Raw genomic sequence first — 22,015 nt, 5'->3', positions numbered from 1 at the left:
GATTGCATTTGGGTTCAGTGGAACAATACATTATTATCTCGTCATCACCTGATATCTACCAGGGTGTTTATCAATGAAATAATCGATTGACAAACACAATCACAGACTGGTGCCAAGTGCCCCCCCACACACACACACTTTCCATTCTTGGGCATAAGTGCACTAGAAACTAGGTAATTGAGATTAGAGTTGGAGACACCAAAGGAGAGAAGACATCAATGTTTTCAATTTCATTTAAAATAATGTTACAATTCATTACAATAAGTCAATAAGTTAAATTACTAAATGACATCAGCTTTCATCCATTCAACCCTGTGTGGTTCTCTTCAGATTGTTTTATTTTCTCATTTGCTTCATTTGTCAGACAGGTGAAGATACTGTAGGATAAGAGAAGTTGCTTAATATCTTACTTAAATAAAGAGTTGACGATGAGAGACAGAGGAGTGTTTGAGAGAGAGATATCGCAGATTACAGGGCGAGATAGCAGAGGCTTGATTGACAAGTGAAGCAGCCTATGGGAGTGAGACATGATGATCCATTGTGTAAACAGCCTAAGCCTGTTGGAGATTCAGGTCCCAAATCAAATCACTCACAGATACAGGAAAACCCATTGGTGTAGCGATGCCTGGAGAAGTGAGTACACCATCATTTTGCCAGAAAAATCTTTCATAGAAAAACAACAAATGCATGTTAAGCCCACATCAATGCTTATACCGCACAAGGAGACCATTTTTTAGGTCTGGGAAAAATCTAAAATACTATTTTGCGAGGGTCTAGTTGCCCTTTAAAATAATTAAGCAAAATACCATGTGGCTCGCAGTGTCTGTACTCTACAATGTAGGCCTACAGTAGAGTACATGTGATTGCAGAGTTTTCAAAAGAAATGCCCTCCAGATTGATACAAATCATAATTATATCTTGTAGGCCCAATTTGCAGTCAACATTTAAAGATGCACTATACAGAAATAGCTCCGCCATTTCCTGGTTGCTAAAATTCTAAGTTTGCCTAATTTCAGTTTGTGACAAAACAATAGGTAATTGTACAGAGAGTCTTTGTACATTCTCAACCTCTATGATCTCGTTGGGTCGCCCAAATGTACATATTGCAGCTTTAATTAGGAAGTTTTCCTTGGGAAAGCATTTGGAAATGTTCATTCAAAACAGCACGATGACTGAATTGAGCACTGCAAAGAGCTGCTCCATGGGACAACCAGCTGCGGCTCTTACTGCCATGATATTCAGCTGAAACTTGGCTGTGTGCAGCGCACATGTGAATATAATACACGTGCTTTGCGATTGTGTAGGCTACTTTCTCTATTGTACCACATACTTGATACCATTTATACCACCACTACACTACTTTGATACGGATCAGTGGGAATTAAGAAGTGACTATACCCAATGTCCACTGAACAAAAAGTGGGTTTTGTGCATATTTATTTTATTGAACCTTTATTGAAACCTCTGTGGGGTTTAGGGCGTATACCTCCGTGTAGCTCCTACTACACCACTGTTTAAACCTCTGTGGGGTTTAGGGCGTATACCTCCGTGTAGCTCCTACTACACCACTGTTTAAACCTCTGTGGGGTTTAGGGCGTATACCTCCGTGTAGCTCCTACTACACCGTATACCTCCGTGTAGCTCCTACTGCACCACTGTTTAAACCTCTGTGGGGTTTAGGGCGTATACCTCCGTGTAGCTCCTACTGCACCACTGTTTAAACCTCTGTGGGGTTTAGGGCATATACCTCCGTGTAGCTCCTACTACACCACTGTTTAAACCTCTGTGGGGTTTAGGGCGTATACCTCCGTGTAGCTCCTACTACACCACTGTTTAAACCTCTGTGGGGTTTAGGGCGTATACCTCCGTGTAGCTCCTACTGCACCACTGTTTAAACCTCTGTGGGGTTTAGGGCGTATACCTCCGTGTAGCTCCTACTACACCACTGTTTAAACCTCTGTGGGGTTTAGGGCGTATACCTCCGTGTAGCTCCTACTACACCACTGTTTAAACCTCTGTGGGGTTTAGGGCGTATACCTCCGTGTAGCTCCTACTGCACCACTGTTTAAACCTCTGTGGGGTTTAGGGCGTATACCTCCGTGTAGCTCCTACTGCACCACTGTTTAAACCTCTGTGGGGTTTAGGGCGTATACCTCCGTGTAGCTCCTACTACACCACTGTTTAAACCTCTGTGGGGTTTAGGGCGTATACCTCCGTGTAGCTCCTACTACACCACTGTTTAAACCTCTGTGGGGTTTAGGGCGTATACCTCCGTGTAGCTCCTACTACACCACTGTTTAAACCTCTGTGGGGTTTAGGGCGTATACCTCCATGTAGCTCCTACTACACCACTGTTTAAACCTCTGTGGGGTTTAGGGCGTATACCTCCGTGTAGCTCCTACTACACCACTGTTTAAACCTCTGTGGGGTTTAGGGCGTATACCTCCGTGTAGCTCCTACTACACCACTGTTTAAACCTCTGTGGGGTTTAGGGCGTATACCTCCTACACCACTGTTTAAACCTCTGTGGGGTTTAGGGCGTATACCTCCGTGTAGCTCCTACTGCACCACTGTTTAAACCTCTGTGGGGTTTAGGGCGTATACCTCCGTGTAGCTCCTACTACACCACTGTTTAAACCTCTGTGGGGTTTAGGGCGTATACCTCCGTGTAGCTCCTACTACACCACTGTTTAAACCTCTGTGGGGTTTAGGGCGTATACCTCCGTGTAGCTCCTACTACACCACTGTTTAAACCTCTGTGGGGTTTAGGGCGTATACCTCCGTGTAGCTCCTACTACACCACTGTTTAAACCTCTGTGGGGTTTAGGGCGTATACCTCCGGTAGCTCCTACTACACCACTGTTTAAACCTCTGTGGGGTTTAGGGCGTATACCTCCTGTAGGTTAACACTGCATTTAAAGATGTGTGTGGTGTTGCATCAGCATCCAATGATAACATCCACCAGATATTGAATCAGGTGTGTTACTGCTTGGCTGGGGCAAAAGCCTGCACCCACACCGGCCCTCTGTTAGAATACTGGCCAGCCCTGTTGTATAGGAACTGATCTAGTGTTTCTCAGTGGGAGGGAGACCCCTGCAGGTCGTTCTGAGCACTGCAGCGTCTTCAGATACACAAGGACCAATATATCAATTGAACCAAAGACTCACCTAAACCAACACCATAGACATATCCTACAGACTGACAATCACGATGTGTTTTCTAAAGCATCACACCTTTTCTCAAGAACAGAAAGACACAAAACATGTAAATCGAGATGCACTTTGAGTTCAGTGTTTTTACAACCCAGTATAAATACAGTCTTCATGAGACCCCACGGTTAGGCATCAGCAGAACAGAAAGCTTAGGCTAGGATAGAATGAATACAGATTGAGCTTAACGTGGTCAACATCTTACAGGGTTCTTTTTGTGCTATTCTGTCCAATGTCTGAAATGTCCACATTAAAAATGATAGATATATATATATATCTGTTGGTACACAAAACACACAGGTGAAGTAAACATGTTCCTTGTTCAGGTATCTGTCAAGATGGCAGAATACTTTTCTGGGATCCAATTCCTACATGATGAGCATTGTGTGTGTGTGTGTGTGTGTGTGTGTGTGTGTTTTAATGAGAAGGTTTGTGTATTCAAAAATGGCTTCAGGGCAATTTCAGCATCTGTAAACTAAAACAGAACCAGCAGCTGAAACACACATGCTACCCTTGGTTCTGCTCGGCCCAATAGTCACAAATAAAGGAAATGTATGGTTTCTCTCTCTCTGTAATAGTCTCTTCAGTAGATATCTTTGAAATGGAGATAGTGGCTACAAACAGGAGATAATATCTATATGTCAATCGGTCTGTGTGGTTCATATGAGTCCAGTCTCTTGTATCATGCGGCCGTTTCCCTCCGTCTGTCTGTCTAGACTCATTCTGGGAGTTCAGTTCAGAGTCAGAGAGAAGGGTTGTTTCTACCTCCAGGGTTCCAACCTAGACTCTCACAGCTGTCCATAATCAGTCGACAGACACACACACACACACTTCCTGTTTATAACTTTTCAGATGCGTCTCCTCAGTCCATCACCACCAGCCGTTTCCTCTTTTAGAACAGGTTCTGTTCCATCACCACCAGCCATTTCCTCTTTTAGAACAGGTTCTGTTCCATCACCACCAGCCGTTTCCTCTTTTAGAACAGGTTCTGTTCCCTCACCACCAGCCATTTCCTCTTTTAGAACAGGTTCTGTTCCATCACCACCAGCCATTTCCTCTTTTAGAACAGGTTCTGTTCCATCACCACTAGCCGTTTACTCTTTTAGAACAGGTTCTGTTCCATCACCACCAGCCGTTTCCTCTTTTAGAACAGGTTCTGTTCCCTCACCACCAGCCGTTTCCTCTTTTAGAACAGGTTCTGTTCCATCACCACCAGCCGTTTCCTCTTTTAGAACAGGTTCTGTTCCATCACCACCAGCCGTTTCCTCTTTTAGAACAGGTTCTGTTCCATCACCACCAGCCGTTTCCTCCTTTAGAACAGGTTCTGTTCCATCACCACCAGCCGTTTCCTCATTTAGAACAGGTTCTGTTCCATCACCACCAGCCGTTTCCTCTTTGAGAACAGGTTCTGTTCCATCACCACCAGCCGTTTCCTCATTTAGAACAGGTTCTGTTCCATCACCACCAGCCGTTTCCTCTTTTAGAACAGGTTCTGTTCCATCACCACCAGCCGTTTCCTCTTTTAGAACAGGTTCTGTTTCAGCATCTGTATCCCTCTTTTGTTCTCTTCTTCCACTGCACTCTGTTCCAGTCCAGAGCACTCCAAAGTGGCCACAAAATGGCCTTGAACGTTGTCCTTGCACGTTGTCAAATCCCTTGTCCAATATCGTCTCAGAGAACCATCTCCTTCAGCCAATCGCACCACAAGACGTTAGCCTCCTTAGCCAATAGTCACAGGTCTCCATGGAGTTTTGAAGGCATGTATCTAAGTTTTTAGAGTTACTTATTCACCTGTACAAACCTGCTATATGTTTCTACTGTAGCTTCCTGTTGGCTTGTGTTTATATCGTGTGCTTGGGTTGTATTCAAGGGTTCATGGTGAATAACAGCTTAAGTTGTAGTGTGCGTGCGTCATTGTTTCTCCTTCAGTCAGTCCAGAAGTCGTTCATTTGTAGTTTGATGGTGTGTAGTGGTTGTTGATCTGTAGTTGCTGTTATTGGTATGTAGAAGTTGTAGTTTGTTGGTTTGTAGTTGATGTAGTAGTAGTTGTGTGAGGACAGGTAGTGGTGGTAGTTCCGGGCCGAACCAGACCAGAGGGATGGATGGAGGAGAGCATGTTTAGGAGGTGATGATCTCTCCTCCTAGGTGCCTCCATTCCTTCTGTGTCTCAACAGCTGGAAGATATTCTGAAACAGACACACGGCTCAGGAAACAACAACATGCGCAGGCTGGCAAAAATGCACAATATGAACACTCGCACGCACGCACACACACACACACACACACACACACGCACACACCCACCCACACACACCCCCAGGCCACTGCTGTACCAGAGACAGAGGCAGGCAAAGCCTTACCTTGCTACACATACCTTCTTTACTGCAGTTCTTATTGTCCTTATCCACAGCCTCCTCTTCCACCTGGAGACACACAACATTCCACAACATTCTCAAACAATATCAGTGGACAACATTCAAAAGATATTAGCCAGTGAAATGTGCAGCATAAGACTCCTGGTTAGCCAGTAGACAGTACATGGCAGCATAAGACTGCTGGTTAGCCAGTACATGGCAGCATAAGACTGCTGGTCAGCCAGTAGACAGTACATGGCAGCATAAGACTCCTGGTTAGCCAGTAGACAGTACATGGCAGTATAAGACTGCTGGTTAGCCAGTAGACAGTACATGACAGCATAAGACTGCTGGTTAGCCAGTACATGGCAGCATAAGACTGCTGGTTAGCCAGTAGACAGTACATGGCAGCATAAGACTGCTGGTTAGCCAGTAGACAGTACATGGCAGTATAAGACTGCTGGTTAGCCAGTAGACAGTACATGGCAGCATAAGACTGCTGGTTAGCCAGTAGACAGTACATGGCAGCATAAGACTGCTGGTTAGCCAGTAGACAGTACATGGCAGTGTAATACTGCTGGTTAGCCAGTAGACAGTTCATGGCAGCGTAATACTGCTGGTTAGACAGTACATGGCAGTATAAGACTCCTGGTTAGCCAGTAGACAGTACATGGCAGCGTAAGACTGCTGGTTAGCCAGTAGACAGTACATGGCAGTATAAGACTCCTGGTTAGCCAGTAGACAGTACATGGCAGTATAAGACTCCTGGTTAGCCAGTAGACAGTACATGGCAGTATAAGACTCCTGGTTAGCCAGTAGACAGTACATGGCAGTATAAGAATCCTGGTTAGCCAGTAGACAGTACATGGCAGTATAAGACTCCTGGTTAGCCAGTAGACAGTACATGGCAGTATAAGACTCCTGGTTAGCCAGTAGACAGTACATGGCAGTATAAGACTGCTGGTTAGCCAGTAGACAGTACATGGCAGTATAAGACTCCTGGTTAGCCAGTAGACAGTACATGGCAGTATAAGACTGCTGGTTAGCCAGTAGACAGTACATGGCAGTATAAGACTCCTGGTTAGCCAGTAGACAGTACATGGCAGTATAAGACTCCTGGTTAGCCAGTAGACAGTACATGGCAGTATAAGACTCCTGGTTAGCCAGTAGACAGTACATGGCAGTATAAGACTGCTGGTTAGCCAGTAGACAGTACATGGCAGTATAAGACTCCTGGTTAGCCAGTAGACAGTACATGGCAGTATAAGACTCCTGGTTAGCCAGTAGACAGTACAAAGCAGTATACAACCCTCTTCTCACCTCTTTCCTCCACTTGAGTTCACAGAAGACTCTCTCAACGCACTCATGCAGGTAGTTGAACTGGACACAGGACAACAAAGGGTTAACTCTCTGCACATTGATACATCATGTTCAGACATTCGTTGGGACTCTCAAAAGGTGTGTACTGTGAGTGTGTGTGAGACTCACGTAGGGAGTAAAGATCTTGACCCAGCGAGGTTTCTTCTCTGCCCTGGCGTACTGGAAGCAGAAGGCCATGCCCTCCTCATCAGTGTCCCAGTGCTGCATCTCCACCCACTCAAACACAATCACCTGGTTCTGTTACAGAGAGACAGGGTTAACACACACACACACACACACACACACACACACACACACATATACACACACACACACATATACACACACATTCTCCATACCTCTAGTGTTCCCTCCTCTGTGCAGGCGTGCAGTTTAAAGTTGTGTATGCTGATGGCTGTGACGACGTGGCCTTTGCGTCGGGAGTCACAGGAGCAGTGTGGGAAGATGATCTCATTGTAGCCTTCACAGCCCCGTAACATACTGAGATACTGGGGGAAAGAGAAAACATTTCTAGAAACCATCCTATGTTCCATGTCTATTTGGTCATATATGCCATGTATATACCAAGTCTTACACTACATGACCTAGTTTATTCCCATCTATTACAGCCCTACCAGTCATGTACTCCCTGACGAAGGCCATGAGTTTTAAATCTGTTTCCATTGAACATGCCATACAAAAAAAGGCATTTTAATTCATTATCTGAAGAGGGCCTTGGTCCTCCTTTCTTTTTGACAGTCATGTACTGTATTTGCTCATTAGTTGTGACAGTAATGTCTGTTGTAGCATGGCCATCTAGTGACTAGAAGAGAGGCAGAGCGAGACACTAACCATGGCCATCTAGTGACTAGAAGAGAGGCAGAGAGAGACACTAACCATGGTCATCTAGTGACTAGAAGAGAGGCAGAGCGAGACACTTACCATGGTCATCTAGTGACTAGCAGAGAGGGAGAGAGAGAGACACTAACCATGGCCATCTAGTGACTAGCAGAGAGGGAGAGAGAGACTAACCATGGCCATCTAGTGACTAGAAGAGAGGGAGAGAGAGACACTAACCATGGCCATCTAGTGACTAGAAGAGAGGGAGAGAGAGAGCCACTAACCATGGCCATCTAGTGACTAGAAGAGAGGGAGAGAGAGACACTAACCATGGCCATCTAGTGACTAGAAGAGAGGGAGAGAGAGACACTAACCATGGCCATCTAGTGACTAGAAGAGAGGGAGAGAGAGACACTAACCATGGCCATCTAGGGACTAGCAGAGAGGGAGAGAGAGAGAGAGACACTAACCATGGCCATCTAGTGACTAGCAGAGAGGGAGAGAGAGAGAGACACTAACCATGGCCATCTTCTTCTGTTCTGCTAATTTCTGTAGCTGGTAGGACTTCTCCTCTGCCTTGATAAATCCCCTTTTCACATCATCCACCGCCTGAGAGGTGGGGGGAGAGAGAGAGCGTTATAATGGACAAACCGCACATTCCCCTGACACACAATGCACATTCCCCTGACACACAATGCACATTCCCCTGACACACAATGCACATTCCCCTGACACACAATGCACATTCCCCTGACACACAATGCACATTCCCCTGACACACAATGCACATTCCCCTGACACACAATGCACATTCCCCTGACACACAATGCACATTCCCCTGACACACACACCTGGTGGAAGCAGTAGCTGACGGCCAGTTGGTTGTCATTGAGCAGGATCTCCTCCTCGGTGGTGAAGAGCCACTTGCGCAGGGTGAGGCAGGTCCCAGGGACAGCAGATGTGTAGTTCTGAACATACAGCTTGTGGGGGAACTCATTAGGAGCCAGTTTACGCACTGACGGAGAGAGAGAGAGATACAGAGACAGAGAGCGACAGAGTTAGGTCGGTGGGAGAGAGAGCGACAGGGTTAGGTCGGTGGGAGAGAGAGCGACAGGGTTAGGTCGGTGGGAGAGAGAGCGACAGGGTTAGGTCGGTGGGAGAGAGAACGACAGGGTTAGGTCGGTGGGAGAGAGAGCGACAGGGTTAGGTCGGTGGGAGAGAGAGCGACAGGGTTAGGTCGGTGGGAGAGAGAACGACAGGGTTAGGTCGGTGGGAGAGAGAGCGACAGGGTTAGGTCGGTGGGAGAGAGAGCGACAGGGTTAGGTCGGTGGGAGAGAGAGCGACAGGGTTAGGTCGGTGGGAGAGAGAGCGACAGGGTTAGGTCGGTGGGAGAGAGAACGACAGGGTTAGGTCGGTGGGAGAGAGAGCGACAGGGTTAGGTCGGTGGGAGAGAGAGCGACAGGGTTAGGTCGGTGGGAGAGAGAGCGACAGGGTTAGGTCGGTGGGAGAGAGAGCGACAGGGTTAGGTCGGTGGGAGAGAGAGCGACAGGGTTAGGTCGGTGGGAGAGAGAGCGACAGGGTTAGGTCGGTGGGAGAGAGAGCGACAGGGTTAGGTCGGTGGGAGAGAGAGCGACAGGGCTAGGTCGGTGGGAGAGAGAGCGACAGGGTTAGGTCGGTGGGAGAGAGAGCGACAGGGTTAGGTCGGTGGGAGAGAGAGCGACAGGGTTAGGTCGGTGGGAGAGAGAGCGACAGGGCTAGGTCGGTGGGAGAGAGAGCGACAGGGCTAGATCGGTGGGAGAGAGAGCGACAGGGTTAGGTCGGTGGGAGAGAGAGCGACAGGGTTAGGTCGGTGGGAGAGAGAGCGACAGGGTTAGGTCGGTGGGAGAGAGAGCGACAGGGCTAGGTCGGTGGGAGAGAGAGCGACAGGGCTAGGTCGGTGGGAGAGAGAGCGACAGGGTTAGGTCGGTGGGAGAGAGAGCGACAGGGTTAGGCCGGTGGGAGAGAGAGCGACAGGGTTAGGCCGGTGGGAGAGAGAGCGACAGGGTTAGGTCGGTGGGAGAGAGAGCGACAGGGTTAGGTCGGTGGGAGAGAGAGCGACAGGGCTAGGTCGGTGGGAGAGAGAGCGACAGGGTTAGGTCGGTGGGAGAGAGAGCGACAGGGTTAGGTCGGTGGGAGAGAGAGCGACAGGGTTAGGTCGGTGGGAGAGAGAGCGACAGGGCTAGGTCGGTGGGAGAGAGAGCGACAGGGTTAGGCCGGTGGGAGAGAGAGCGACAGGGTTAGGCCGGTGGGAGAGAGAGCGACAGGGTTAGGCCGGTGGGAGAGAGAGCGACAGGGTTAGGTCGGTGGGAGAGAGAACGACAGGGTTAGGTCGGTGGGAGAGAGAGCGACAGGGTTAGGTCGGTGGGAGAGAGAGCGACAGGGCTAGGTCGGTGGGAGAGAGAGCGACAGGGCTAGGTCGGTGGGAGAGAGAGCGACAGGGCTAGGTCGGTGGGAGAGAGAGCGACAGGGTTAGGTCGGTGGGAGAGAGAGCGACAGGGTTAGGCCGGTGGGAGAGAGAGCGACAGGGTTAGGCCGGTGGGAGAGAGAGCGACAGGGTTAGGTCGGTGGGAGAGAGAGCGACAGGGTTAGGTCGGTGGGAGAGAGAGCGACAGGGTTAGGTCGGTGGGAGAGAGAGAGAGAGCGACAAGGTTAGGTCGGTGGGAGAGAGAGAGAGAGAGAGAGAGAGAGAGACAGGGTTAGGTCGGTGGGAGAGAGAGAGAGTGACAGGGTTAGGTCGGTGGGAGAGAGAGACAGAGTGACAGGGTTAGGTCGGTGGGTGAGAGAGAGAGAGCGACAGGGTTAGGTCGGTGGGTGAGAGAGAGAGAGAGCGACAGGGTTAGGTCGGTGGGTGTTTTCCGGTTGTGGCTAGATGGTATACAGCTACAGTAGGAAAGTTCCATGTTTGAGTTGCGTCAAGGAAAAATGTAGCATTTTACCTAACCTTTACCCTTTTCCTAACCTTAACCTAATTCTCCTAACCCACTACGTTAATTCTCCTAACCCACTACGTTAATTCTCCTAACCCACTACGTTAATTCTCCTAACCCACTACGTACGTTCTCCTAACCCACTACGTTAATTCTCCTAACCCGCTGCGTAAGTTCTCCTAACCCACTATGTTAATTCTCCTAACCCACTACGTTAATTCTCCTAACCCACTACGTTAATTCTCCTAACCCACTACGTTAATTCTCCTAACCCACTACACTAATTCTCCTAACCCGCTGCGTAAGTTCTCCTAACCCACTATGTTAATTCTCCTAACCCGCTGCGTAAGTTCTCCTAACCCACTATGTTAATTCTCCTAACCCACTACGTTAATTCTCCTAACCCACTACGTTAATTCTCCAAACCCACTACGTTAATTCTCCTAACCCGCTGCGTAAGTTCTCCTAACCCACTATGTTAATTCTCCTAACCCACTACGTTAATTCTCCTAACCCACTACGTTAATTCTCCTAACCCACTACGTTAATTCTCCTAACCCACTACGTTAATTCTCCTAACCCACTACGTTAATTCTCCTAACCCACTACGTTAATTCTCCTAACCATACTACGTAAATTCTCCTAACCCATTACGTTAATTCTCCTAACCCACTACGTTAATTCTCCTAACCCACTACGTTAATTCTCCTAACCCGCTGCGTAAGTTCTCCTAACCCACTATGTTAATTCTCCTAACCCGCTGCGTAAGTTCTCCTAACCCACTATGTTAATTCTCCTAACCCACTACGTTAATTCTCCTAACCCACCACGTTAATTCTCCTAACCCACTACGTTAATTCTCCTAACCCGCTGCGTAAGTTCTCCTAACCCACTACGTTAATTCTCCTAACCCACTACGTTAATTCTCCTAACCCACTACGTTAATTATCCTAACCCACTACGTTAATTCTCCTAACCCACTACGTTAATTCTCCTAACCCACTACGTAAATTCTCCTAACCCACTACGTAAATTCTCCTAACCCACTACGTTAATTCTCCTAACCCACTACGTTAATTCTCCTAACCCACTACGTTAATTCTCCTAACCCGCTGCGTAAGTTCTCCTAACCCACTATGTTAATTCTCCTAACCCGCTGCGTAAGTTCTCCTAACCCACTATGTTAATTCTCCTAACCCACTACGTTAATTCTCCTAACCCACTACGTTAATTCTCCTAACCCACTACGTTAATTCTCCTAACCCACTACGTTAATTCTCCTAACCCACTACGTTAATTCTCCTAACCCACTACGTTAATTCTCCTAACCCACTACGTTAATTCTCCTAACCCACTACGTTAATTCTCCTAACCCACTACGTAAATTCTCCTAACCCACTACGTTAATTCTCCTAACCCGCTGCATAAGTTCTAATTCTCCAAACCTGCTGCATAAGTTCTCCTAACCCACTACGTTAATTATCCTAACCCACTACGTTAGTTCTCCTAACCTGCTGCGTAAGTTCTCCTAACCCGGCTATGAAAAGCCAATTCGTAGCTGTATACCATCTAATCAAAACCGTGTTTCGCTACAAATAGAAATGCTTTGCTCATATCCCAACCAACCAGACACCACAACTCCCTCAACAGCAACATCATGAAGAAGTGATTCAATCAACAAAGCTCCTGGGTAGGAATGTTAACCTCTATGATTAAAGACACACACACACACACACAGACAGACACACACACACACAGGAGTAGGTGTTAGCCTGTCTTTGATGGAAGAGGGACAGGGCTGACTTAACAGATGTTACTGAGTGGAGACAGACTTCATTAAATGAATGAGAGACTGGCACCAGAGATCCTGGTGTCTACATGTTGGTACATTCATGGGAAAAATGTGCAGGTCTCTACCCCAAATTAATGGGAAAGATGAGCAATGCTACCCACTGTAGCAGGATATGCAAACAACACACACTATAGCTTGACTATTGAGGTAAGACTTGAGTGAACTGTCACTTTAACGACTCTGTATGTGAGTAAAATGTGCTTTAGGGGGAAGATTCTGACCATATTAAAGTTAGAACAACCCAACATTAGCTATCAATCATTCATTAAGGCCATTAAAGCGTCATATAGCTTTTTACAGAGCTCTCAGGTCCACTCTCAATCTGAATGTAGTAAGAGGACCGCGCACGCACGCACTCTCTCTCTCTGGGCCAAAGTCTCAGGTGATTAAGGTTAATGCTAGAGTTAGCACATGGAAAAAGACTAGTACTATGAAATAAAAGATCTCACCCTCACACTTACCAAAGGAGTGGTTGATGACCTCAAACAGAGCAAAGTAGCTGGCTGTTATGCTGTCCATTCCTACTGTCATGACCACAGCCTGTGGGAGAGTGGGAAAGGCCTGTGCATTAACAAAGAGGCCTGTGCATTAACAAAGAGGCCTGTGCATGAACAAAGAGGCCTGTGCATGAACAAAGAGGCCTGTGCATGAACAAAGAGGCCTGTGCATGAACAAAAAGGCCTGTGCATTAACAAAGAGGCCTGTGCATTAACAAAGAGGCCTGTGCATGAACAAAGAGGCCTGTGCATGAACAAAGAGGCCTGTGCATGAACAAAGAGGCCTGTGCATGAACAAAGAGGCCTGTGCATGAACAAAAAGGCCTGTGCATTAACAAAGAGGCCTGTGCATTAACAAAGAGGCCTGTGCATGAACAAAGAGGCCTGTGCATGAACAAAGAGGCCATTTACGGTCCAGCCTAGAATTGCTTAATGTGGGTCCAAGTGGTAACCAAGGTGTGAGGGTGTGGCCTGATGGTCCTGGGGACTCGGTGTGGCCTGATGGTCCTGGGGACTCGGTGTGGCCTGATGGTCCTGGGGACTCGGTGTGGCCTGATGGTCCCAGGGACTAGCTAGGTGTGAGGGTGTGGCCTGATGGTCCTAGCTAGGTGTGAGGGTGTGGCCTGATGGTCCTGGGGACTAGCTAGGTGTGAGGGTGTGGCCTGATGGTCCTGGGGACTAGCTAGGTGTGAGGGTGTGGCCTGATGGTCCTGGGGACTAGGTGTGAGGGTGTGGCCTGATGGTCCTGGGGACTATGTGTGAGGGTGTGGCCTGATGGTCCTGGGGACTAGGTGTGAGGGCTGTATGTGTAACTAGAGGTTAGGGGTGTGTTACCTGGTAGACCTGGTCAGTTGTACAGTTCTTGCGGACTCGGACTGTGACGGTGGTTTTATCAGGCATGGCTATCCTCAACTCCACATCTGATACGCCGTTATAGTTCTACGGAGAATGGGGGGTGGCAAGAGATGACTTACAGCCAGACGGTTGAGAAGGCGGTCACAGGACCACTCATAGGCCAGACATGCGCACACACACACACAGTGTAGACAGAGATGGAAAAGCAGAAGAGAGGAAACCAAAAAGAAGAAAAAAGGACAGAGATGCCAGCCCCATCTCACACACCACACATCCCAGAGGATAGGATGAGAGGAGAGAGAACAAGAGAGAAAGAGTCTAAAACAAGAATACATCTTAGAGAGAGGAATAAGCAAACACATTCAGAATGACACGCTTACCTCATCAGACTCGTCAGACAGAAACTCCTGCATGACATCACTCTCCCCAATCACCCTCACTGAACACACTGTGAAGAGAGAAGGAAGAATGGGCAGCAGGATGGTGAAAAGGAGAGGAGAGAGAAAGTAGAAACACTGAGAAAGGCAGATCCCACTGTAGACACTCCCATGAGTTCCTCTCTTAGTAGCCTGTAATCCTGACCATCTCTACCTCCTCTCTAAGACACTCCCATGAGCCTCTAGTAGCCTGTAATCCTGACCACCTCTACCTCCTCTCTAAGACACTCCCATGAGCCTCTAGTAGCCTGTAATCCTGACCATCTCTACCTCCTCTCTAAGACACTCCCATGAGCCTCTCTTAGTAGCCTGTAATCCTGACCATCTCTACCTCCTCTCTAAGACACTCCCATGAGCCTCTCTTAGTAGCCTGTAATCCTGACCATCTCTACCTCCTCTCTAAGACACTCCCATGAGCCTCTCTTAGTAGCCTGTAATCCTGACCATCTCTACCTCCTCTCTAAGACACTCCCATGAGCCTCTCTTAGTAGCCTGTAATCCTGACCATCTCTACCTCCTCTCTAAGACACTCCCATGAGCCTCTCTTAGTAGCCTGTAATCCTGACCATCTCTACCTCCTCTCTAAGACACTCCCATGAGCCTCTCTTAGTAGCCTGTAATCCTGACAATCTCTACCTCCTCTCTAAGACACTCCCATGAGCCTCTCTTAGTAGCCTGTAATCCTGACCATCTCTACCTCCTCTCTAAGACACTCCCATGAGCCTCTCTTAGTAGCCTGTAATCCTGACCATCTCTACCTCCTCTCTAAGACACTCCCATGAGCCTCTCTTAGTAGCCTGTAATCCTGACCATCTCTACCTCCTCTCTAAGACACTCCCATGAGCCTCTCTTAGTAGCCTGTAATCCTGACCATCTCTACCTCCTCTCTAAGACACTCCCATGAGCCTCTCTTAGTAGCCTGTAATCCTGACCATCTCTACCTCCTCTCTAAGACACTCCCATGAGCCTCTCTTAGTAGCCTGTAATCCTGACCATCTCTACCTCCTCTCTAAGACACTCCCATGAGCCTCTCTTAGTAGCCTGTAATCCTGACCATCTCTACCTCCTCTCCAATCCTTTCCACATGTATTTTTCTTCCTCCATTTATTGCATCATCTTCCACCTTCTTCCAGTTATCTCTCCATCTCTCATTCCACCCTTTCTATCACCTTTCCAAATGGTTTTTGCTCCATATTTCTCTGGCCTTTTCCTCCCTCTCACCTTTCTCCAGGTATTCCTCCAGTCCCCTGCGTCTAGCGTCTAGTTGTTGTTCAGACAGGGAAAAAGGCCATTTGCCAGGTATTTTGGGGAAGGTGTAGTTGGCAAACTCTCTCTTCAGGTTCTGGTTGAGGATAGCAAACTCCCTGTACCTCTTAGAGCACAGCTGTCTGCCTGCCATGTACACATTATACATCTGCAAACAGAGACACACAGTTCAAATATACTTTAGGTATTTTATTTCATTTAACTAGGCAAGTCAGTTAAGATCAAATTCTTATTTAAAATGACGGCCTAGGACCAGTGGGTTAACTGCCTTGTTCAGGGGCAGAACGACAGATTTTTACCTTGTCAGCTCGGGGATTCGATCAAGCAACCTTTTGGTTACTGGCCCAACGCTCTAACCACTAGGCTACCTGCGGCAATACCTACATGTTATGTACATCTTTCCTCAGGCATTTTATCTCTCCCTCCCTCTCTCCCCTGGTTGCGTTCAGTGTATTTGCATGCTGGGACAGATGTGGACAGGTTATTCGCACCACTCCGTCCCTCTCTCCACCCACCCCTTCCTTTCTTTCTCCTTCCGTCCATCTACTCACCACAAACCTCTCCTGGTTGAGTTCAGCGTGTTTGTATGTGGGGACGGAGATGGGGACGGCCTGTTTGTCGCTGTAGTCGTAGCAGGACTGGGCTGAGCCGTCGTCTCCAGGGTCCAGACAGTCAGCCTCCTGGGGAGGTACAGACAGCACGGCCAGCATCAGCTCCCTCTCCCCCGCACGGATCAGATCCACCACCTGCTTATGGGTCGCCCCCTCCACGTTCACACTATTACTGAGACGAGAGATGGAGAGAGAGAGAGGCAGATGAAGGGAGGTAGAGATTGAATACTCATTCATAATTGGGCTAGGGTATACTGAGTCATCATTGCAAATGAGCAGCAGCACTCATACATAATTAGAAACTAGCATTGGTTCTTTCTGCCTAAAATGAATTGTGTTGTTGACGTTTCTTGCTGCCTAGTCAGTGTCTGTCTTGGTGTGAGTGGACTCTTGTATAACAGTGATCATCCTATATTAAGTACCAGTCTGTGTGTGTCTGGGTGTGAATGGACAAACCCTCTTGTATAACAGTGATCATCCTATATTAAGTACCAGTCTGTGTGTGTCTGGGTGTGAATGGACAAACCCTCTTGTATAACAGTGATCATCCTATATTAAGTACCAGTCTGTGTGTGTCTGGGTGTGAATGGACAAACCCTCTTGTATAACAGTGATCATCCTATATTAAGTGCCAGTCTGTGTGTGTCTGGGTGTGAATGGACAAACCCTCTTGTATAACAGTGATCATCCTATATTAAGTACCAGTCTGTGTGTGTCTGGGTGTGAATGGACGAGCCCTCTTGTATAACAGTGATCATCCTATATTAAGTACCAGTCTGTGTGTGTCTGGGTGTGAATGGACGAGCCCTCTTGTATAACAGTGATCATCCTATATTAAGTACCAGTCTGTGTGTGTCTGGGAGTGAATGGACAAACCCTCTTGTATAACAGTGATCATCCTATATTAAGTACCAGTCTGTGTGTGTCTGGGAGTGAATGGACAAACCCTCTTGTATAACAGTGATCATCCTATATTAAGTACCAGTCTGTGTGTGTCTGGGAGTGAATGGACAAACCCTCTTGTATAACAGTGATCATCCTATATTAAGTGCCAGTCTGTGTGTGTCTGGGAGTGAATGGACAAACCCTCTTGTATAACAGTGATCATCCTATATTAAGTGCCAGTCTGTGTGTGTCTGGGAGTGAATGGACAAACCCTCTTGTATAACAGTGATCATCCTATATTAAGTACCAGTCTGTGTGTGTCTGGGAGTGAATGGACAAACCCTCTTGTATAACAGTGATCATCCTATATTAAGTGCCAGTCTGTGTGTTTCTGGGAGTGAATGGACAAACCCTCTTGTATAACAGTGATCATCCTATATTAAGTGCCAGTCTGTGTGTGTCTGGGAGTGAATGGACAAACCCTCTTGTATAACAGTGATCATCCTATATTAAGTACCAGTCTGGGTGTGAATGGACGAGCCCTCTTGTATAACAGTGATCATCCTATATTAAGTACCAGTCTGTGTGTGTCTGGGAGTGAATGGACGAGCCCTCTTGTTTAACAGTGATCATCATATATTAAGGGTCAGTCAGTAGACGTCATGATAAGGCTGTCAGCAAGTGTAATGTTCACCTCAGCCGGAACTCTGACGTCTCCCATGGCAACGGGGTCACGGTGGGGTCACGTCACTCAGATGATTGTGCGTCAGAGCATGAGCTAGTAAGCTGGACTTGTGACCTCTACAGGGACTCTGTGTGTGTGTGTGTGTGTGTGTGTGTGTGAGAGAGAGAGAGAGAAAGAGAGACTGGGCCACTCAGATGGCAGCTTGCCAGGGCATGAGACTGTGTGTGTGTGTGTGTGTGTGTGTGTGTAAGCAGGAGTGCTGACGTCTGCACTGCAGCAGCCTATAGTAAATATTACAGTTACCAACTATAGTTAGGCTCACAGTTCACACAGTAGAAACTATTGATACAGAAGAACCCAATCCTACCTTCAGGATACACATGATGTCCACGTGATATTTCTGTAGAAGTTCACAGGAAAATAAATGATAAAGTAGCCCTTTGCCTAGTAAACCCAGGCTAACTATCATGTTGTTACATCAGTGACAGAGGAACAGAAAGCAGGCCAAAGATTACAGCATCAACACACAACACTGCCAGACAGACCACCTGCAGTGGAGATGCTCCACGAGCACTGCAGTTAACACTGAGGAAGACACTGGGGTCATAAAACAAACAGACAATGACAGAGATACACACACTCCAATGTTTCATCAAGGAAACTGACAGTGTGCGCACAGCCGGCACAACTCCTAATCAGTGTGTGTGGGTAGAGAACACAGTAGGTCCATTCTGTAATCTGTAGGCCTGTGTGTGTTATGCGTCCCAACATGTTGATCACTGCATGTATCCCTTACAGGTGTCAAAAAACCCAGACTCATTTCCTTTAAATCACTAGTCTCTCGGCTGGCTAATGTTTAACTGAAAGCTGCTGAGGTAGTCATACACACACAGACATACAGAGACAGACTGGACCGAGACAAACACACACACACACACAGAAAGACAGACTGGACCGAGACAATACACACACACACACACACACACAGAAAGACAGACTGGACCGAGACAAACACACACACAGACATACAGAGACAGACTGGACCGAGACAAACACACACACACACAGAAAGACAGACTGGACCGAGACAAACACACACACACACAGAAAGACAGACTGGACCGAGACAAACACACACACAGACATACAGAGACAGACTGGACCGAGACAAACACACACACACACAGAAAGACAGACTGGACCGAGACAAACACACACACACACACAGAAAGACAGACTGGACCGAGACAAACACACACACAGAAAGACAGACTGGACCGAGACAAACACACAGAAAGACAGACTGGACCGAGACAAACACACACACACACAGAAAGACAGACTGGACCGAGACAAACACACACACACACACAGAAAGACAGACTGGACCGAGACAAACACACACACACACACACACAGAAAGACAGACTGGACCGAGACAAACACACACACACAGAAAGACAGACTGGACCGAGACAAACACACACACACAGAAAGACAGACAAAAACACTTCCAAGTCTTTCTCCAGTCTAGTCTGGTTAGAATTCAGGAACAACTGTGGGTCATATAACCATGAGTGTTTGGACTGGACTGGAGGCTGTCATAAAGGCATGGGTAGGGGGCTGAGAGGCAGAAGTTCTCTGGGACTGTGTGTGTGTGTGTTCTCTCTGGGACTGTGTGTGTGTGTGCGTGTTCTCTGGGACTGTGTGTGTGTGTTCTCTGGGACTGTGTGTGACCCCTTTGGGACTGTGTGTGTGTTTGTGTGTTCTCTGGGACTGTGTGTGTGTGTGTGTTCTCTGGGACTGTGTGTGTGTGTGTGTGTGTTCTCTGGGACTGTGTGTGTGTTCTCTGGGACTGTGTGTGTGTGTCCTCTGGGACTGTGTGTGTGTGTCCTCTGGGACTGTGTGTGTGTTCTCTGGGACTGTGTGTGTGTGTGTGTGTGTGTTCTCTGGGACTGTGTGTGTGTGTCCTCTGGGACTGTGTGTGTGTTCTCTGGGACTGTGTTGCTGAGGAGTGTGGATTTTGGAGAGCTGTGGAGATGCTACACAAGCACTGCAGCTAACACTGAGGGACTGCTGTGTGTGAGCATATGGAGCACATGGGCAGGTGTCTCTCGCTGGCATAGATAATTGTGTTGCTCAACACACACACACACACAATGGGCGTGCAACCACCCTTGCACGCACACCAATATTAGAGTCAACAAGCTGCCAGGCCACTGCACGGCACCCAATCATAAAGCAGCAAACAGTGAGCCAACAAATCAAAACAGAGAATTACTGAGAGCACATCCAATCAAATATGTATCCCGTATCCAGCAACCCCCCTCGCTCACTTTTTCTTCCCCTCACACTGGTACTGATGCTGAGCTGTATGCTGCCTGCTCCTTGCCATGGCAACAGAACCTAACATCGCCAAGCTAGCTACCCCTGTGCATACTAAACCTGTCGCAAAGACCAGACAGACACACTGCACTCTCTATGCATTGCAGCATCCGCATCCAGACACATTTGGCATACTATGGCTATTGTTGATCTATTACAATTAGGAAATGTTAAGTCCCATTTAATTGAGACTAGATAGAAAGCATTTGGGCACACTATTAAAATACATATTATTATCATCAAGGCAAGTAGGTAAAAATAGTAGCGGACTATGAATGTGCACGCATTGAATGGCCATTTTTCCATTATCTGGTTCTGTTAATAAGAATGACACATGCTGTTTTTCTGGTAACGTGATGTGTAGGGAAGGAAGGAACCTGTGTGTGTGGTGGTGTTAATATAGTTAGCTTGTATCCAAGTTCAGAGAGTCAGTGTGACTGGAATTCGTAATGATCACATGCTCTCACACAGACCGTCTTTTCATTGGGATGAACCGGCTCTTCTGCCCTGTACACTCCCGATAAGACTGGCACAAGCACAGACTGATGCATGAGTTAGCAAGGCTTTGTTAACCTAGTCTCCAGGTCAAGTGAAACATATCATTTAACGTTGCTAGCTATGATCGTTTATGGCGTTGCACTGAGCCGAGGACAACAGCTTGTGAATTATGGAGTTAACGTTAGCTAGCGAGCTTAAATTTGGGACAGCAGAACACGTTTGTTTCACGAACCAACTGCAGTGCAGAGGAGCTGACATGGCAATTACCGTCCTTTTAAACTTTGCTGTGGTCTGTTTGTTTTGCCCTGCCTTGACCAAATATCTACCATTGAGCTAGCTTACGCATGTAGTTAGCAGCTACCAGATAGCAAGCTAACTCTTACTTACACTTCCAGAATCCGGTCTCCTTTCGAGATACCGGCTCTGTCCGCTGCACCGCCTGGTAAAACAGCACTAACATGCTGTAGCGGGGCATACAATTCCCCGTTGATGCTCCGTAGTTGTCCTCCTTCGCTAACCTGTCCCCGGACATTGAAGCCATATCCCGAATCAGACTTGACTATCCGCACCAGTCGCGGGCCTGACGTAACGGTAGTCACCGTTTGGCAACTGCCGGTGCCCTGCGTTGGGCTGACACCGGAGCCGTTAGGGGAGGATGGCTGAACTAACGGAGGTGCCACCGAATTAATTCCCTCTCCCTCGACGTCTGCCATTTTCCGTCAGCCTGTTTCCCCCTTATCCACTTTGAGTCTCCAAACTTCAAGGTAGCTCTCCTAGTTATCTAGCTAGCTTGCTAGAAACGATGGAGAGAGGAGGAGCGACCAAGTAAACGAAAACCGATTTGACTCGAGAGACTGCCCTCGCTGGAACCCGCCCATCGTCTGGTTAGAGTGGGTCTCTACTGCGCAACCGCAACATCAAGATACTGGGCTCATTTGAGTGGATACATTTTGTCAAGTCGATGGTCACTATGGGATCAATATCATGCCAAATGTATTGTGAATTCACAGCATGCGTTTTGTATTCGTGTATCATGATCTGTACAAATAAGTACCAATCCACAAATGTAAAGCCCTTTCCACAAGTGTAAATCATATATAAGATATAAGTCTCCAACTTCAGTGATTTTTGCAATTCGTTCCAATCATTGGCAGCAGAGAACTGGAAGGAAAGGTGGCCAAAGGAGGTGTTGGCTTTGGGGATGACCAGTGAAATATACCTGCTGGAGCACGTGCTACTGGTGGGAGTTGCTATGGTGACCAGTGAGCTGAGATAAGGTGGGGCTTTACCTAGCAAAGACTTATAGATGACCTGGA

At 47.6% G+C, this 22,015-nt stretch overlaps 1 protein-coding gene across 8 annotated transcripts; it reads right to left on the bottom strand.

Annotated features, from left to right (window-relative positions):
• Window positions 1-204: 204 nt before the first annotated feature.
• LOC110520873 (sorting nexin-27) lies at window positions 205-21,565 on the bottom strand. Of its 8 annotated transcripts, none has more exons than XR_005040417.1 (15): window positions 21,087-21,412; window positions 16,187-16,418; window positions 15,591-15,783; window positions 14,313-14,380; window positions 13,912-14,016; window positions 13,042-13,120; window positions 8,614-8,777; window positions 8,282-8,371; window positions 7,282-7,431; window positions 7,052-7,180; window positions 6,884-6,943; window positions 5,584-5,632; window positions 2,096-5,395; window positions 1,521-1,602; window positions 205-1,462 (listed from the first exon to the last, which is right to left on the bottom strand). XR_005040417.1 is itself a non-coding variant. In XM_036967786.1 (13 exons), the coding sequence occupies exons 1-13, from the start codon at window positions 21,410-21,412 to the stop codon at window positions 5,351-5,353; spliced, it is 1,704 nt and encodes a 567-aa protein (XP_036823681.1). In that variant the 5' UTR covers window positions 21,413-21,565; the 3' UTR covers window positions 3,273-5,350. The 8 variants fall into 8 exon arrangements, 2 of the variants coding, with proteins under 2 accessions (XP_036823681.1, XP_036823664.1); XR_005040421.1 differs by having other exon boundaries at window positions 205-1,602; window positions 2,096-2,129; window positions 2,523-5,395; XR_005040415.1 differs by having other exon boundaries at window positions 205-1,602.
• Window positions 21,566-22,015: the final 450 nt, after the last annotated feature.

The sequence above is a fragment of the Oncorhynchus mykiss genome, chromosome 3 (assembly GCF_013265735.2).
Source record: "Oncorhynchus mykiss isolate Arlee chromosome 3, USDA_OmykA_1.1, whole genome shotgun sequence".
Classification (NCBI taxonomy): Eukaryota; Metazoa; Chordata; class Actinopteri; order Salmoniformes; family Salmonidae; genus Oncorhynchus; species Oncorhynchus mykiss.
This window is presented reverse-complemented; position numbering and strand designations above follow the sequence as displayed.

Excerpts from the sequence above, each read along its gene's own strand:
- LOC110520873 (XM_036967769.1), bottom strand. The coding sequence starts at position 21,412 with ATGGCAGACGTCGAGGGAGAGGGAATTAATTCGGTGGCACCTCCGTTA. Across the intron at positions 8,778-13,041 it reads GGTCATCAACCACTCCTTTG|TGCGTAAACTGGCTCCTAAT; the intron begins GTAAGTGTGAGG and ends TCTCTCCGTCAG. Across the intron at positions 7,181-7,281 it reads CAGAGGAGGGAACACTAGAG|AACCAGGTGATTGTGTTTGA; the intron begins GTATGGAGAATG and ends TCTCTGTAACAG.